This window comes from Diadema antillarum, unplaced genomic scaffold (assembly GCF_040938485.1).
Source record: "Diadema antillarum isolate AM-2024a unplaced genomic scaffold, OU_Dant_1.0 scf00000081, whole genome shotgun sequence".
Taxonomy (NCBI): Eukaryota; Metazoa; Echinodermata; class Echinoidea; order Diadematoida; family Diadematidae; genus Diadema; species Diadema antillarum.
The window spans coordinates 387,017-402,239 of NW_027270970.1; the positions used below are offsets into that span (position 1 = coordinate 387,017).

General features: G+C 36.1%; 1 protein-coding gene across 4 annotated transcripts in view; it reads right to left on the reverse strand.

The window, feature by feature from the left end:
* Window positions 1-369: 369 nt before the first annotated feature.
* LOC139717740 (uncharacterized) overlaps window positions 370-15,223 on the reverse strand; it is a 75,752-nt gene continuing 60,898 nt past the window's right edge. For 3 of the 4 annotated variants that reach the window (XM_071629243.1, XM_071629244.1, XM_071629241.1), the window contains 5 exons: window positions 12,687-12,779; window positions 11,695-11,887; window positions 8,586-8,645; window positions 1,989-2,133; window positions 370-1,042 (listed from right to left, as the gene is read on the reverse strand). In XM_071629243.1, coding sequence (XP_071485344.1) covers window positions 938-1,042; window positions 1,989-2,133; window positions 8,586-8,645; window positions 11,695-11,887; window positions 12,687-12,779 — 596 coding nt within the window. In that variant the 3' untranslated portion in view covers window positions 370-937. The remainder of the gene's footprint in view (window positions 1,043-1,988; window positions 2,134-8,585; window positions 8,646-11,694; window positions 11,888-12,686; window positions 12,780-15,223) is intronic. The other variant, XM_071629245.1, reaches the window with a different exon arrangement.

The window sequence follows — 15,223 nt, forward strand, 5'->3', positions numbered from 1 at the left end:
ACTATAGAGAAATGATGCAGACAAAACAATGTAGATTTGGCTGAAAGTTGCCAATAACAACTAATCCAGAGGACATACACAATTTCATTGTCATTGAATGTCTGTTGAACTGAAATGCATATGCACTATCAGTAGGCCCTACACTGTAAAAGTGGAAATTTCTGCTGTCTGAAAATTTTCATGCAATTTGTACAATATTGAACTTGCATAAAAATAAAAGCATACAAATATTTTTGCTCGTATTATACAGTGATATTCTGTATTCATGATTCAGGGGAAATAAAAACATGCAAAATTCATTTTACCCAACTAAGTGCAAAAAAATTACAACCACAAAAATTTCCACAATTACAGTAGTACATATTGTAACATTTCATGGAGTACGATTGTGTTTGTAAAGTTTGTGTTTTGCATACATAAAAAGGACAAATTAGCTGAAAGAAAAAAGACAGATGTTTCTAAAAAATAGCAATTCATCAGCAGGCATTTACAGGTTTGTACTTCTGTGACCATTAATTTTGTGCTACTAGACTCTACTTTACCACAGCCCTATTTCTACAACTAAGACCTGATATTACTTCAGCTTTTTACCACCACCATAGCTATAAAAATGCATGCATCTGCATAGAATGTACACAGCCCACATCTAAAGACTGGGGTGTTCCCCCTTAAAGCAATTCAACCAAATCATTTCTAATCAATAGTCTGGTACACCTCCACATTGGTTTAGTTTGATCTCAGAGAATTGTACAGTCTCTGCAGATGATTGATCATAAATAAATCAAGAATATTAATAAATCGTTTCCCAACAAAAAATGGGGAAGGAAAACATTTAGCAGGGTTTTTGAAGGGAGACAATCTTTTGTTGATGAAGTTGTACTTCTCACTTTTTTGATTGTATCTCTGCTTGTTGGAAGACCTGGCGTTATTGGACCCATCATGACTTCCCCGATCCACCGCGGGACTTGAGTGTTACTTTCATGAATTCTGGCTCGGTGGCTGCCTTTTCTAACGCCTGAAGATTCTGCAAACTCTCCTGCTCCTGATGATAAGAAAGGACAAAAACCGACTCACAGTTAGAAAATCAAGCCCTTTCAGTCGTTGTCTGCCATGATACAAAATGTGATGTGATATGACATCAGATACATGTGATGACCCACTTTTCATAGGAATTTGATATGACTCATGGAATTAGCTGGTACATGGTGCAGATTTAAACAGCAAAACACATAACTTCTTTTTGTTACAAGATCCCCCTGAAGAGTTCTTCAAGTTACTGGTACTCATGATAAATCTGACATACAAGTACTATGAGTTATAAATATTTAATGACACTCTACGAATGAAAAGGATATCACAGCAAAGTACATGAATCAAACACAGACTGTGTTCACACAATATCAGCAGTCACACTAGCAAAATTTTGAGAATACTCGCAAAGTTTGCTCATCTGTTCACACTGGCAGTCAAACCTCTCTAGTTTCAGCTGCATGTCTTCCGACTGCACAAACTTCAAGGACATTTGCAGGGGTTTGGGAAATTTCCCTTATTTTAGTATAGTTCCACGAGAAGCTTCACAACAAATTTTCAGGTAATTTGAGTTCAAACAGAAAACATTTGCGAGTGTGACCACAGCTAATATCCAGCTTAGAAAATGAACCCTTGAAGCTCATACATGAACCACTACAATGTCTCCCATTCACTGTATATGCCATATATTTAGCGAGTATAAATTTTCGCGAATCAAGACTTCCCAACGATTTTGCGAGTGGTTAAATTCGCGATCATGGAGTCCTGTATTGAATGGAGAAATGTATATATGCGTATGTCACATTCATATCGGGATCAGAGTCAATATTTCTGTGTGTTTTTTAATTTTGCAAATAGCAGCTGACTCGTGAAATTTGCGAAAATAAAAACCTCACAAAATATTTGGCATATACAGTATGTAAACCTCTAGTCTGTTTTCAGTTGTAAAATGAATTTACCCCAATCTTGAGGCGCTCAGCCAGCTTCTGGTCCAGGCTGGTTCTGTTCTTGATGCGCTCTTGCTCCAGCTGCTTCTTAGTCCGCCTCTGTTCCCTGTCTCTGAACGCCGACTTCAGCTCATTGCCTTCAAGCACACTGCGCCCACTGCCATGGAAACACCACAGGAAATGACACAGGAAAATGTAGAAAAGGAGAATATTTCAAAGAAACTAATCAGCACAACAATTTTCCCTCATTAGAATCATCAGCCTGAATGTCCCTGGCTCATTACACAATTCATCATTAAATTTCCATTTATTTTCATGAAGTGCTTTTGGTGTTAAATGCAAGACAGCTGATGTCGTTTGTTTGTTTGATTGTTTGTTTGTTTGTTTGTTTTGCTATGAATTACAACCCAAAATGTACGGTAGAAGTGGAAATATTCATGGTGTGGAAATACTCATGTACAAGTATCTGACACAACATGAAACTGGCAAGAATATTTCTGCTTGCAATGTGTAATAATGTAGTATATTGGATGTTGACGTGGATGCACCCGTTATGTACTGTTGTGTCTCAGTGGTGTGTGAACGTCATGGCTTGTTATGTTGTGCAAAATTGTATTGCATTATGCTGCATCATTAGCAAGATGCAAAAACAATTAAAAACAACATAAACTTAGTTTGAATAGAAAGAGAATCATTTAAGTGAGAACCAGAAAGATAACAAAACCACAGTAACTTGTTTGCTAATATATCTGGCTTCCAGTTGATTAGTTGTCATTCTGACTCTGCTTAGCTTTCTGTCTGTCACTTTACACCTAATTAAAGTAAACTTCATGGTAATGAATTGCACCTTTAAGTGCACTGAAGAAAAATATTACTGGCAAAGTAACTGTTTTCATTCATGCCCATTGGAGATGAAAAACACTGAAACATATATGCAAATATTTTGATTTAGAAAAGAAAATTATTTTATGATTACAAATTTGAATCTCCTGTTGGAGATGATATCATCATGTGTACAGAATGAGAGCAAAGTCAAATTTTATTTCTTATGATAATTTATGGTATGCATGGTTCCTGGCAAGTCTATAGTTATGTGCAGACAGTGATACTTAACCCGAGGACAAGCTCTACAGGGTGCCAAGTGTTCACAAAGTTGATTTTGTTACGACATCAGTCATTTCGTTGACAAAATGGCCTCAAGGTTAAGGATCACCGTTGAACATAACTTATATCAGTTTATCATGCTGTCCTCATAACAGCCAAGACACGCAAATTAGCAAAATGCACAAAAATTTTCACCACATTGAACTGTTGTCTCTCAGTTTAAACAGTTTCATGAGACACTCTGTACAGGTTTGGATACATCTGTGTTTGTTTGAGATGCACCTCGCACAGTTAGCCTGTCACCATACTTCAAAAGAAATGCAAAAAATCCCACGCAGTTAGGCACCAAATCCTCAAATAACAATCCAATTTCATTCAACACACAAACTCTTCATAACCCAACCCTAGACACGTCATAGACGGCTGAAAGATAAATGATACCAATGTTAGGTGTATTTTGCCGATGGAGCCCCATACAATAGCCCACAATCCATCCCTCCACTATACAGAGATGACAAGATGGGCAAAGCATCTTATTCCACACAAAGATATGCATCTGAGACATTTCTGACGCAGTATGTTTATGGACCTGTACAGAATTATATGACAACATTAGAATACTGCCATGTTGTGCTCTTAAACTGCACTGTAAAAACATCGGTCTTAGATTTAACACCACGGGTGTTAAATCTAACACCGATCAAACTTCAATAAAGGACCACACCCACAGGTGTTGAAAATGCACTGTGATGGTGTTGAAAAGTGTTCACCTGACACTCCGTGGTGTTAATTTGACACTGTATCTGGTGTTATTTTGACACTGTACTGGTGTTAATTAAAAAATGACACCACATGGTGTTGATTTGATATTTGTTGGTGTTAATATCAATGGTTTAACACCCGTCCAGCTTCAATAAGAGACCACACCAGCTGGTATTACTGTGGTGTGAATTTATTTTCACATTTTTTCAAAAATCTAGTACTTTAATGTAAAATTCTTGATCGTCTTGTTTAAATATGTTCACTATTTAACAACGGACTTTTTGCAGTGTGTAATTACACTTTGAAGGTAACACTCTGTACTGAGCATATACCTTTCAAAACAAAGCATTATCAAGAGACAATATACATATTATATGCTTCCATAGTGAATTGATTTCGTCATGTGCCCAGAAGAACAACGCAAACAGGAAGAACGATGTAAATGTTGGCGAGGCAGGAAGTATAAAATGCGCCTCACATGTGCTCGCCTTGTTCTTCAAGGCACACCTTTTTTTCATGCTAAATGGCAGATTAACATTCAAAATGGGAAGACATGAATTTTAATCTGATGTACGAGCATGTTAGGAGTTTGTGAAATATTTTATTGGATATCTTGTTTTATGTGTGTGTAAGACAATGTTAACCAGTGTTCACAGTAAAGAGCAACAACTTCTAATAAGTGAAGGTCTTTTCGATATTCATTGAAATCTACTTCATAGACACATATCACAACTTATTCAGCTTTGCTTCGGCAAATTTCATAAAGACAGTATTGGTAACACTGAACACTGCAGTCAGTTAGAATTACTAGACAATGAAGTAATAGATTCTGTGGATTCTTTGAATTGTTATGGATTTTTTTTTACTATCATGACTTAATGACTTTTGGCTTGAAGCATAAAATTTGCTTGTGAGAGTTATAGCATCTCTGGCCGTTATTTTGCTGGTCCTTATGCCATGTGGTTTATTTGACAACACCAAACCAGTGATCTTGAACTGGAGTAAAAGATAAAATTTAAGAGCACTGCATGTTTATGCATGTGTGTGTGTGTGTGTATATATATATATATATATATATATATATATATATATATATATATATACAATGTTTATGCATACACACATAAATATAGCAATTGCAGTGGCAAAGTAGGATCTGACTACATGTAAGTCACTGACAAAGTCAGCTTAAGCAGCAAACTGAAGACTTTTAACCTCCCCCAAAGTCTTTTTGTGATCTACTTTGTATGTAGGTCCTACATGCAAATTTCTCTCTGACATATATGGATATCTGCAGATATCAAATGTATATTTGCAAACATATATTAGACACCACATATTTTACTCCTATGCTTATTGCTGCTATCTATATTTTTTCATTTTTTGCTTTTTGTTCCCTTTTATCCAGCTCTGCCATTTACTTAAAGGCATAATTTACCATTTGCAGATGAAACAAAACCCAGCATTAGTGCTTCAAAACAGTTCTAAAATGAGAGTTAGGGATAGAAACAACCAATGTAACAATTTGAATCAGTATAATGGATGGTAAGTATTGTTAAATATGCAAAATGTGAACAATAGTTAGAATTAAAATGCTTCCAGACTAAACTGTCTACAGTTATGGTTTATTGAGAAAAACAGTGATATCTCCTATTTTAGGCTTTATTGCAAAATTTTTATAGGGTAGGATGCTTTGTGATACAACTGACCTACACATATGCATAACATGTGATATCTTGAACATTTTTAAATCCCTACTCCGAAAGGTAAACAGGACCTTTAATGTCAACTGCATGTAAAAAAGTTCTCCATAGACATTTTGATACAAAATGAAGTAATGGGAGCAGTTTTCATGTTAACATATGAGCATCTTTTGTGAAACTAAACCATACCTGACAGTGTCAATGAAACCCAATATTCAAGTAACACATAGATGGAAGCAGCAAAGAGCACATCCCATGTACTTTTGTAGTTGCTTCTATAGGCAAATTGCAGAAAGATTACTTGTTTGTTTTCACACAGCTGGCAAAATCATTTGGCTATCTAGATTAAATATAGCTTTTTATTTACCTTAAAATGGACAAACTACCACTAGACCTCAGACTACAGAGATGATCTGAGCCTTCTCCATTTGAATGCTGTTCTCAGAGGTACATATCGTTGCTGAGGTGACAAGACCGTGTGTCTCAAATTTTGGAGAAAATCACTTTTTTTAATTCATTGCCAAATAATCAGTTAAGAAAGCATGTCCTGTCCAAATCCTAGCTGTCTTTCAAAAAAAAAGAGAAAGAAATGAAGCCACCATTGCCTGTCAAAGGAAAGATGATCCCATTTGTTATGGTGCTTTGGTTGCCATGTTTTTTGGCTCTCCTGAACATTTGACATTTTTTTAGATACAAGGTTTTGTCACCCAAGCAGCGATATATTTCAAAGAAGTTTCCACTGATTGCATGAATGTACCTTCCTTGAATATATTAAAGTGTGTTTTATGAAGTTTAAAATGTGATGAAATATGACTACGTGACTACCGTCCAAGAAGCACTGCATGAACTGAATGTGGGGAAGAAAAAAACATGCTAGTGCTATCTGCATGTGTAGCGAGAGCAATAATTACGATCTAGATATGAGATTTGATGCAAGTCTTTCTTTCACCTATTTACCATACATTGCTGATGAATGGATTATGTTGCTACCTTCACTTAATATAATTCATGACTTTCTTTTTCATCAAAAGGGGGTGTGAGGAGGCTATGACGACGACAACGATGATGATGATGATGATGATGATGATGATGATGATGATGATGATGATGATGTTGGTGGTGGTGATGATGATGGTGGTGGTGGTGGTGGTCATGGTGATGATGATGATAATGGTCATATTGCTGATGATGAAGATGGTATATGATGTAGCTTAAGATGTTGACGATGATTTTGATAATAATTTGGGAAAGATGAAGATGGTGTTGAAAATGATAAAGATGATGATAGTGAAGATGATGATGATGATAATGATGATGATGATGATGATGATGATGATAGTCAAATGACAGACATGGTAATAGTAACAATGGAGAGTATTGGTAATGATGATGACATGAATGATGATGTTAATCCTCATGATAATAATAAATGACCAAATTGTGTGTACTATTTACAATGCTTCTGATATCGACACTGGCACTGACGCTAACATTGCAATTTTGCATTGATGTTGCTACAGAAAATTCTTAAGGCCAACTGCATGATATCTGTGACTATGAACCAAAGACAGCACACATGTTCCAGTTTGGGAACTATGAAGAGAGGAAAATAATAATTCATTCTTCTAGCTCATGACTTACAGTGTGAATAATGCAACAATCTGGAAAAGTTTTATGATATTATCACTGCATTAATGAAATTAAAGGCCTTAAAGACAGTATCCCAGACTATATCACATATGAGTGATCAGGAGTTTACTTCAAGAGATGATAGTGGCACTAAAAAAAAAATGTGAAAGCAAATTTTTCAAAGCAATGTAATTTACAAGATAGGTATGCTAAAAATGTGTGAACTTGAAGACAAATCTGGTGAGTTTCTTGACTTTGAAAAAAACTAACGATGATGCTAATGGTACATGATGTCACTGAATGTCACAATAATCATTGCAAAACAGTTAAAGCTTTAAGATAGAAATCAATGACTTGAATGATTATTGATTGTGCAGTAGTGATGATACATTTGGATATCTATAGATTTATGTAGCTACATCTATTTCTAGGCAAGGATGAAAATGTTGTATGCTACTGTTTTGTGAAGAAATGTATCTTGAGGTTACAATCATGCTGGATAAATATTGATCTACTCAATGTGAAAACAACAGAAAGGAGGGCATATTTCAATATACAACCACTTGAAATTGACAGATCTAATGTACGCCCCGACGGTCAGCAGTTCAAAAATGACTGGTGACAAATGTCTATCTTATACCTGGTACCACAAAGTGATAAACTTCAATAAAGTCTGAACATGTGATACATGCACATGTGACAAGCAAGGCTTAAATGCCAATACACTGACTCGTACACTGACTTGAGTTTAAACTTAAAATTAATCAATTTTTACATCATGCCATGGTGTATTTTCCCTGTGATCAAACCAGACCGTACATACCAATGAAATTTGTACAAATTTTAATGATGGGCAATAGTTCAAGTTAGAAAAAACAACAACAATCACACATTGCATATCACTGAGAAAAAGACATCGTATGGTGATCCCATTATATTACTCAGGCTGAATGACTTGAAAGCACTAGCACCTCAAAAAAAGTAAATTGCTGGAAAAAAGGCTGCTGTTGGAAAGTTAAGTTGATGAAGTAAAAGGGAAGCATTTCCTTGTGGATGAAATTGGATGCGTTGCCATGGTGATGGTTACATACATCTTAATGCTGCTAGTTAATCAAAGAGTATGAATTACGACAGACTTCTGGACTACTTTTTGCTGTTTGACATGATCCTAAAATAACCCAGTGACTTTCTATCTCTGGGCTGAGAAATAATTTCACTCTCTCAGAAGTCTTCATCTCCACGTTAAACGACACACATGTAGGCGACAAATAGACGAAAAGACCATGAAACCCGCCACGACAATTTGCAGAGCAGCAGAAAACACTGGGAGAGGGAGTAAAGCATGAAAGGATTGCTTCGCAATTTGCCAAAGGGAGCCATTCAGAGGCAAAACAAGTTTTTCATCTCTTACCGCTGTGGAACCTGTATAGGATCAACGCTTCCCGGATAATCAGCTCTAGCATACATAGACCTTAAGGGTGATACAAACATTTGACATCATTTTTCTGTTTTAGGGGATTCATGACAGTGAGTTCTGAGTATGTAGCCATTCACAGTAGATACTTACTGCTATTTAGAAGTCACAATTATATTTTTCAAATCACTGGCACTCTCTTTGTGATAAAAGGGACTTAAATGAGCTGGTCAAGTTGATAAAAGGTAGCTCCAGCTCTTAATCACTTCTTACATGTTTATTACTTTTTTTAATCACGGAGCTATCTACATAATACTAATTCATGAAATATTAAATTCAAAGAGAGTTTTTCGACAATGACAGATGTAGGTTCCCTCATTAATTATGCCAGTCAATATTACCTCTTGAAAAAAATCTCATTAAAAAGTGGATTATTTATTTTTTATTCGTGTTGTAACAGCATGTCCATTCCCTCATTAATGAGTTTTACTCACACTGTTAAACTCACAAATAATAATGGAATTCATAAATGCACAACTCCAGTCCTTGAACCACAAACTAACACTCTGGAGTGTTAACCCCCAAATTTCTAAAGTCAGATTCTCTTGAACGCACAGCTTACGACTAATACGGCCTCATTTTAGTCATTGTAACGAACATAAACGATGCACAGCATACACATATCATATCTAGTGAATCAAAATAGAGCTATCTCAAGAAATTTTGTGTTCCTGCCTATCCCTGCTTTATCCATGTTAGTCATGAAAGACTATCATCAACCATATTGGCGGTTACTTCCAAATGTTGTTGAGATCACTGCACAATACTGTGCAGCCAGTAGAAGAGTCACCCATATTGGGCTCAAAACTGGCTTCTCTTGAATCCAAATCTACACCAAAGTTTTCCTGCCAGTTTGGTGACAGAGTACTAGTCAGGACAATCTATTTGATAATGAGACAAGTGTGAACAAAGTTGTAATGGAAGTTGTGGTAAATCCCAGGTGATGCCTCCTTATGTCTGGATGCTAAAATCCATCACTAAAATGGAGATGTATTTTCAACATGGAAATTAACCCATTCCGTACTGAATGCTGAAATGCCCATAGATTTAATACGCAGGTCACCAGGTTCCCGTACGGAACGGGTTAAGAGTCCATACTAATTCCAAATTACTTGACAAGGAAGGAAATAAGATGAAAAAGACACCAACATCTGCACACCGCTTACCCCAAGACTAAGAGCAACAAAATTGCATGTATGTGTTTCTGAGTACAACTTTGTGAAGGACTACTACATTTCTGTAACCTCGCAAACAAATATTAATGACTTAAAGACTTTTGGTTCTGTATTCATCAGACATTCCTAAAGCCTATGTGATGCATTTATCTACTAAAAATATCTAACTCAGCTTTTAACACATGAACTATTCAATGGGATGAGTACATGTTTTCCTCTCTTAATTCTAAAGTCACTGACATATATTTTATCTTCTATCATCACATGATGTATATATACAAAAGCTCTCTAAAAAAGGTCATTCATACTGTGGTTTGCTTACATGAGTGGAGCAAATAAGCATTACCTCGGACAGACATGTGTAAGATTCGTCAAATATGTTGAAACAAATGATACATATTTCACATCTTCCCCAAATTAGTATTAGAAAGTAATCTGACTCCTAGAATATGTGCACTGAGAAGATCCTTGAACTGCTAATCCTTTATGAGACATCCAGCAAAATATTTGTGTGAGCAAATTTCTGTTTATTTCTTGTGTATGCATATGTTTATCTGTACACATTGGGCATGAGTGAGTTGACTGGCTAGGATTCCAAACAAATACATTCACAGCATACCAGTGCATGATAATTGATGAATAATGCCTGTGTAAGATTTTTCCTGTAGCTTGATTCAAATTTACTCACTGGAATTGTCACTTAAAGTGTAATTATTGAGTATTTTGACATTAAATATTTAATGTTTTAAGGTACTAAACAAACTGTGCTCTCATTAATATCTATCATTTATTCCAGGTAAATGGAAAAAACTAAAAAACCAAAGATAGCATAAAAGCACTTGGGGAGATTTCAATGAATGTCTTAATACCACAATACAAAACACATGAAATTACTCTAAACTTTTAACACTATCCAACTATTATAAAATAAAATATCAGTTGTCCTAGCTAACTATAAAGATAAAGAGAATATACTTAGTAAGAATATGCACATGGAAAAAATGGGTTTTATTCGCCTACAAGGAAAAGATGGGTGTGGATTATGGGAAGTATTACTTCTGTCTTTCTACCACAGTGACTTTCTTTTCAAATTTTTCTTTTTCTTTTTTTTTTACCAAGCCCGGTAAAGTAACATACATGGGATCAAGGATGTGTAAAAAGGTAAAGGAGTAGATTTTTCATATCAGACAGATAAACCTGATGGTAGAAGGGCAGGGAATTACAATATATTAAGTGACAAGATGGTTGAAGTTCACTGGATCTACATGTTGAGGAGCTTCACACGATCATGGTTCCTCATCTTCTATTTCCTTACAAATTTCTGCAATATATATCCTTCTCGTTTTTGGCTCCTCCTCCTACTTCTACTGTAAAAGTGGAAATTTTCACGGTGTTGAAATTTTCATGCATTTTGCGCATCCAGAAACTAGTGCAAAAATAAAAGCATGCAAATATTTTTGCTTGCCATGTGTTCCAGTAGTTGATATCTTGATTCCATGGAATCAAAAACATGCGAAACTCATCTTATCCAGCCGAGCGTGAAAAAATTAGTCACGCGAAAATATCCACTTTCACATACAGCAGCACCAAGAATCAATGTTGGTACTTCTCACTGAATAGCTATCAGGTTAACCTTGTTAAGCAAAGTTGCTTTTGTTATCCCCATCCACTTTCCTGTATTTTAATAGCCCTTTGTGATGATTTATACACATGTACTTATGAATTGTCATGTAAATGCAGTATTGTACTGTCTGTTGCTATTTTTTAATCACAGTTGTGTTTTGTTTATATTTTACCTGATTGTGGAAAATTGAATAAATTGAACTGAACTGAATTGAATTGAATTGAATTGAATTGAATTGAGTACTCACCTATGCCTTAGTTCACGGTGTAAATCCTTGTGAGCGGAAGACGTCTTGACTGGGTTGATTAGGGGCTTAGGTTGGATGAGTCCATTCTCATCGACCACCACCCCTCGAGGCTGATGATGGGTAGGGGACGTCGGCATCGCGGTCGAAGGGTCTTCTTCCATATCGAACTCGATGAATCTCCCTGATGAGTTCACTGAAGTGATCATCCAAATTAAACATGTTTCAATTCATGAGCTCATGGCTCTGGTACAAGGTTCGGAAATCATATTGTTTGTTTTATTTGAGATCTCTCCATTTCCTTCATTCAAACTGATTTTAGCACAAAATCTTGTCCTTAAACATGAACACAGAAAACTACAAAATAAATCATAATGCCCCATCAAACCAGTCTTACAAATATCAACATAAACCCATTTAATCTGACCTACATAAACCAATCTAATCTGATATACCTTAATCAATTTAATCTGATTTACCTAAACCAATCTAATGACATTCTAAACCAAAGCTATATCACTCCAGCACTGCAACAGATTCTCTGAGTTTTAAACATTACTATCCCACATGTTTACTTATTCTTTCTACAGTGTCACTAATAATGAAATTTGTATCCACAATACAACTGAGAAAGCATACAATGATATTATCACACAAGGTGAACCCTAGCACATCACTAATGCAATGAAATCCAGTTATACACTTGTATGCAAGAATTGGATAATAAGTGGGGTAAAATCATCTTTTTTCCCAAAACAGATCAAATTGAAGGCATAGGATTAAGCAAAGATTAAACACATTTTTGTAATATCAAATTTCTTCCCGTATATCACACACACACACACACACACAAAATTAAAACAAAAACAGAGGGTTATAAATTTTATGTAAGAAAAGCAACAACAATTATTAAGACTCCATTTCTCTTTTGCTGAGAATAAAATGAATCCAAGGCATACAATACAGCAAAATACTGATTCACATGTCAGGCTTACATTTGTGGTGGTAGGGAACCCCGTTGGCACCATCTTCGTCATCATCGATGTCGTAGTCAGGTGGAGGGGGGCTTGAGACTGGTGGTGGAGGTGCTGGGGGAAGAAAAAAGCAGATCCAACATTTGCCAACTTTCAAAGAGAATATTTGTCCACGATGTATTCAGTGGATACCTGCTGCTGTGGTTTTTGCTTGAATTGTGTGTGACTACATAAAGCCGTATACCTTTTCCAATCTCTGCTCTAATTTCATCACTTGAACTTCCTCATCAACCTTGACCTTGGCAAGAGTTATCGCCAACAACAACAACAACAACAAAATAAAAACCCTCAGCAGTGACACTGCCCTCTATTGGCTGGTCCTTGTAGAAGATTTGAGGAAATTCTCAGCCTTTTCATCATTGGTCAGTGGTCAAATTTTTCAATTTTCCACTCTGACCTCGATCAGATCTATCCCCAAATTTAAGAGTGAGACAGACAAACAGACAACAGACAGACAGAGACAGCATTGCTATGACAAAATTCATATGTACACTAAATTTGAGTACAATCTGTCAAACATTTCTCAAATTGTAATAGCACCATGAATCTCAGATGTATTTCATCCAAATCTGCCTTTTACCTGTAAACTGCGGGCTTCATTACACATAAAGAAATAATAATATTCACTGAAACAAAAACAAAAATGAGCTCATGATATAAACATAATCAACATATTAGCCCAAAGACAGCTAGTGGGGAAAAAGTCACCCAATATTCTATAATATGGCAAATTTAGAAATGATTTCCAATTTTAATTGTTTGATTGCTGTCTTTTTATGCATTATACCACAATTGAGTGTGCAGACTTAAGATTCTTCCCTTTGTAGCAGGACATGGCTGTATTGCCACATATGCATGACTTCAGTTTGTTAACACTGAATGCCCTATAAATGGGAATTCCCCATGGCCTGTTTTATTCACAAGCAGCCAAGCCTTCACATTGTTGTCACACATAATACCAACTGGCAGCTTATTGTAGGAACCAGATTGGCCCTATGGAAGTTCATGAAAGAGAAGAAACCAAGGGGTCCAATAAGACTTTGCCAAAGCATGCAGTTTGGGAATACTGCCACTATTAAAGAGTGGAACAGACTATAATCTTCATTCCATAACAGATTTTCAGATATCTTCTAGGCCTTTATATCACAACAGGCTGTTGGCATTAAAGTACTGTAGGCATTCTTTAGTCTTTTGATGAGAAAAAAAAATATGGTCTGCAAGTTATCAAACTTTTCTCTGTGAAACAAAACACACAAAATAGAAATAAAAGATATACTCAACAAAATTTTCTGTTATAATATCAAATACATGAACACATAACAAACTTGAAGATGCATTCAGCACACGAAGCACGCTCTACCTCAAATATTTTGCTTCATTACGGATGAGCGAACGAAACACGCATTTCCTAGAAGTGAGAAGGAAATTTGTTACCAATCAGTTAATAGTCAAACATAATGCATACAAAATGACTGTTGTACACTGCAAATAAAATTGATTAGTCATTTCTGTGAGTACATACAGTTATTTGTGCTGCAAGCAAGTGCCAAGTTTGCCATGACAATTAGTTTATTACGGTGGTGACACACAGTTTATACAGATTAGAGTGTGCAACGTCAAGTGATGTTTGACAGGAACAAATAAGGTCGTGAGGACGGCAAAACTAACATCATCCAGAACCTGTATGGGATGAAGAGCACCATGTTAAAACAAGGGGCAGAGATATTTGGCTATGGAGAACAACGTTTTAGCCACTGACACCCTGCCCAGTCCTGCCCCCCCTCCCTCCCCCCCCCCCCCCTCCCCCACTTAGGCAGTAATCCATAATATATACGTGCTTGTTCCAGAGTCTTACCATGGGTGTATGCAAGGGGGGGTCGGGAGGGTCGTACGACCCCCCCAAATTTTCAAAAGGTCCACTTTTTGTAAAAGACATTTTTGTTTTTTGAGGGCTTTTTACTCTATATAGGCCTACAACAGGGAAAAAAAGTGACCGGTGTTCCAGCAAATTGTCAAAAACCTCGTAAATTTCGTAACTTAGTTTTAATATGCCATAATTTACCTTATTTCTAAGCCGCACTGCCATGCCGAAAAAGTCACTTTTGTATGCACCAAATGGACCCATTTTAAGATACAAAATTCAACTAGAAATGTCGCTTTGGCGACTGGTATGCCTCCGCAATAATGCATGATTTTCCCAATAGGTCTAGATAGTACATGTGGACAATGTGTGATTACATTTTCACAAAATTGGCAAAATATTTAAATAACAAATTTGTCACAAATGTGTTGAATGTTCACCTTCCTTGACCTAGGTTTAATTGGATGAATAGGAGAGCATGTATCTAGGGATTTAAGGACTTTAACTTGACTTTGACCCATTCATACATTTAGGCATTGAGTAATTTTCAAGGTACAGGTGTGGAAAATTGGTGTGAATTTCTGAATTGAATAGTAAATTGTTACCATTTTCATCTGGCCCTTGACCCTAAAATTCA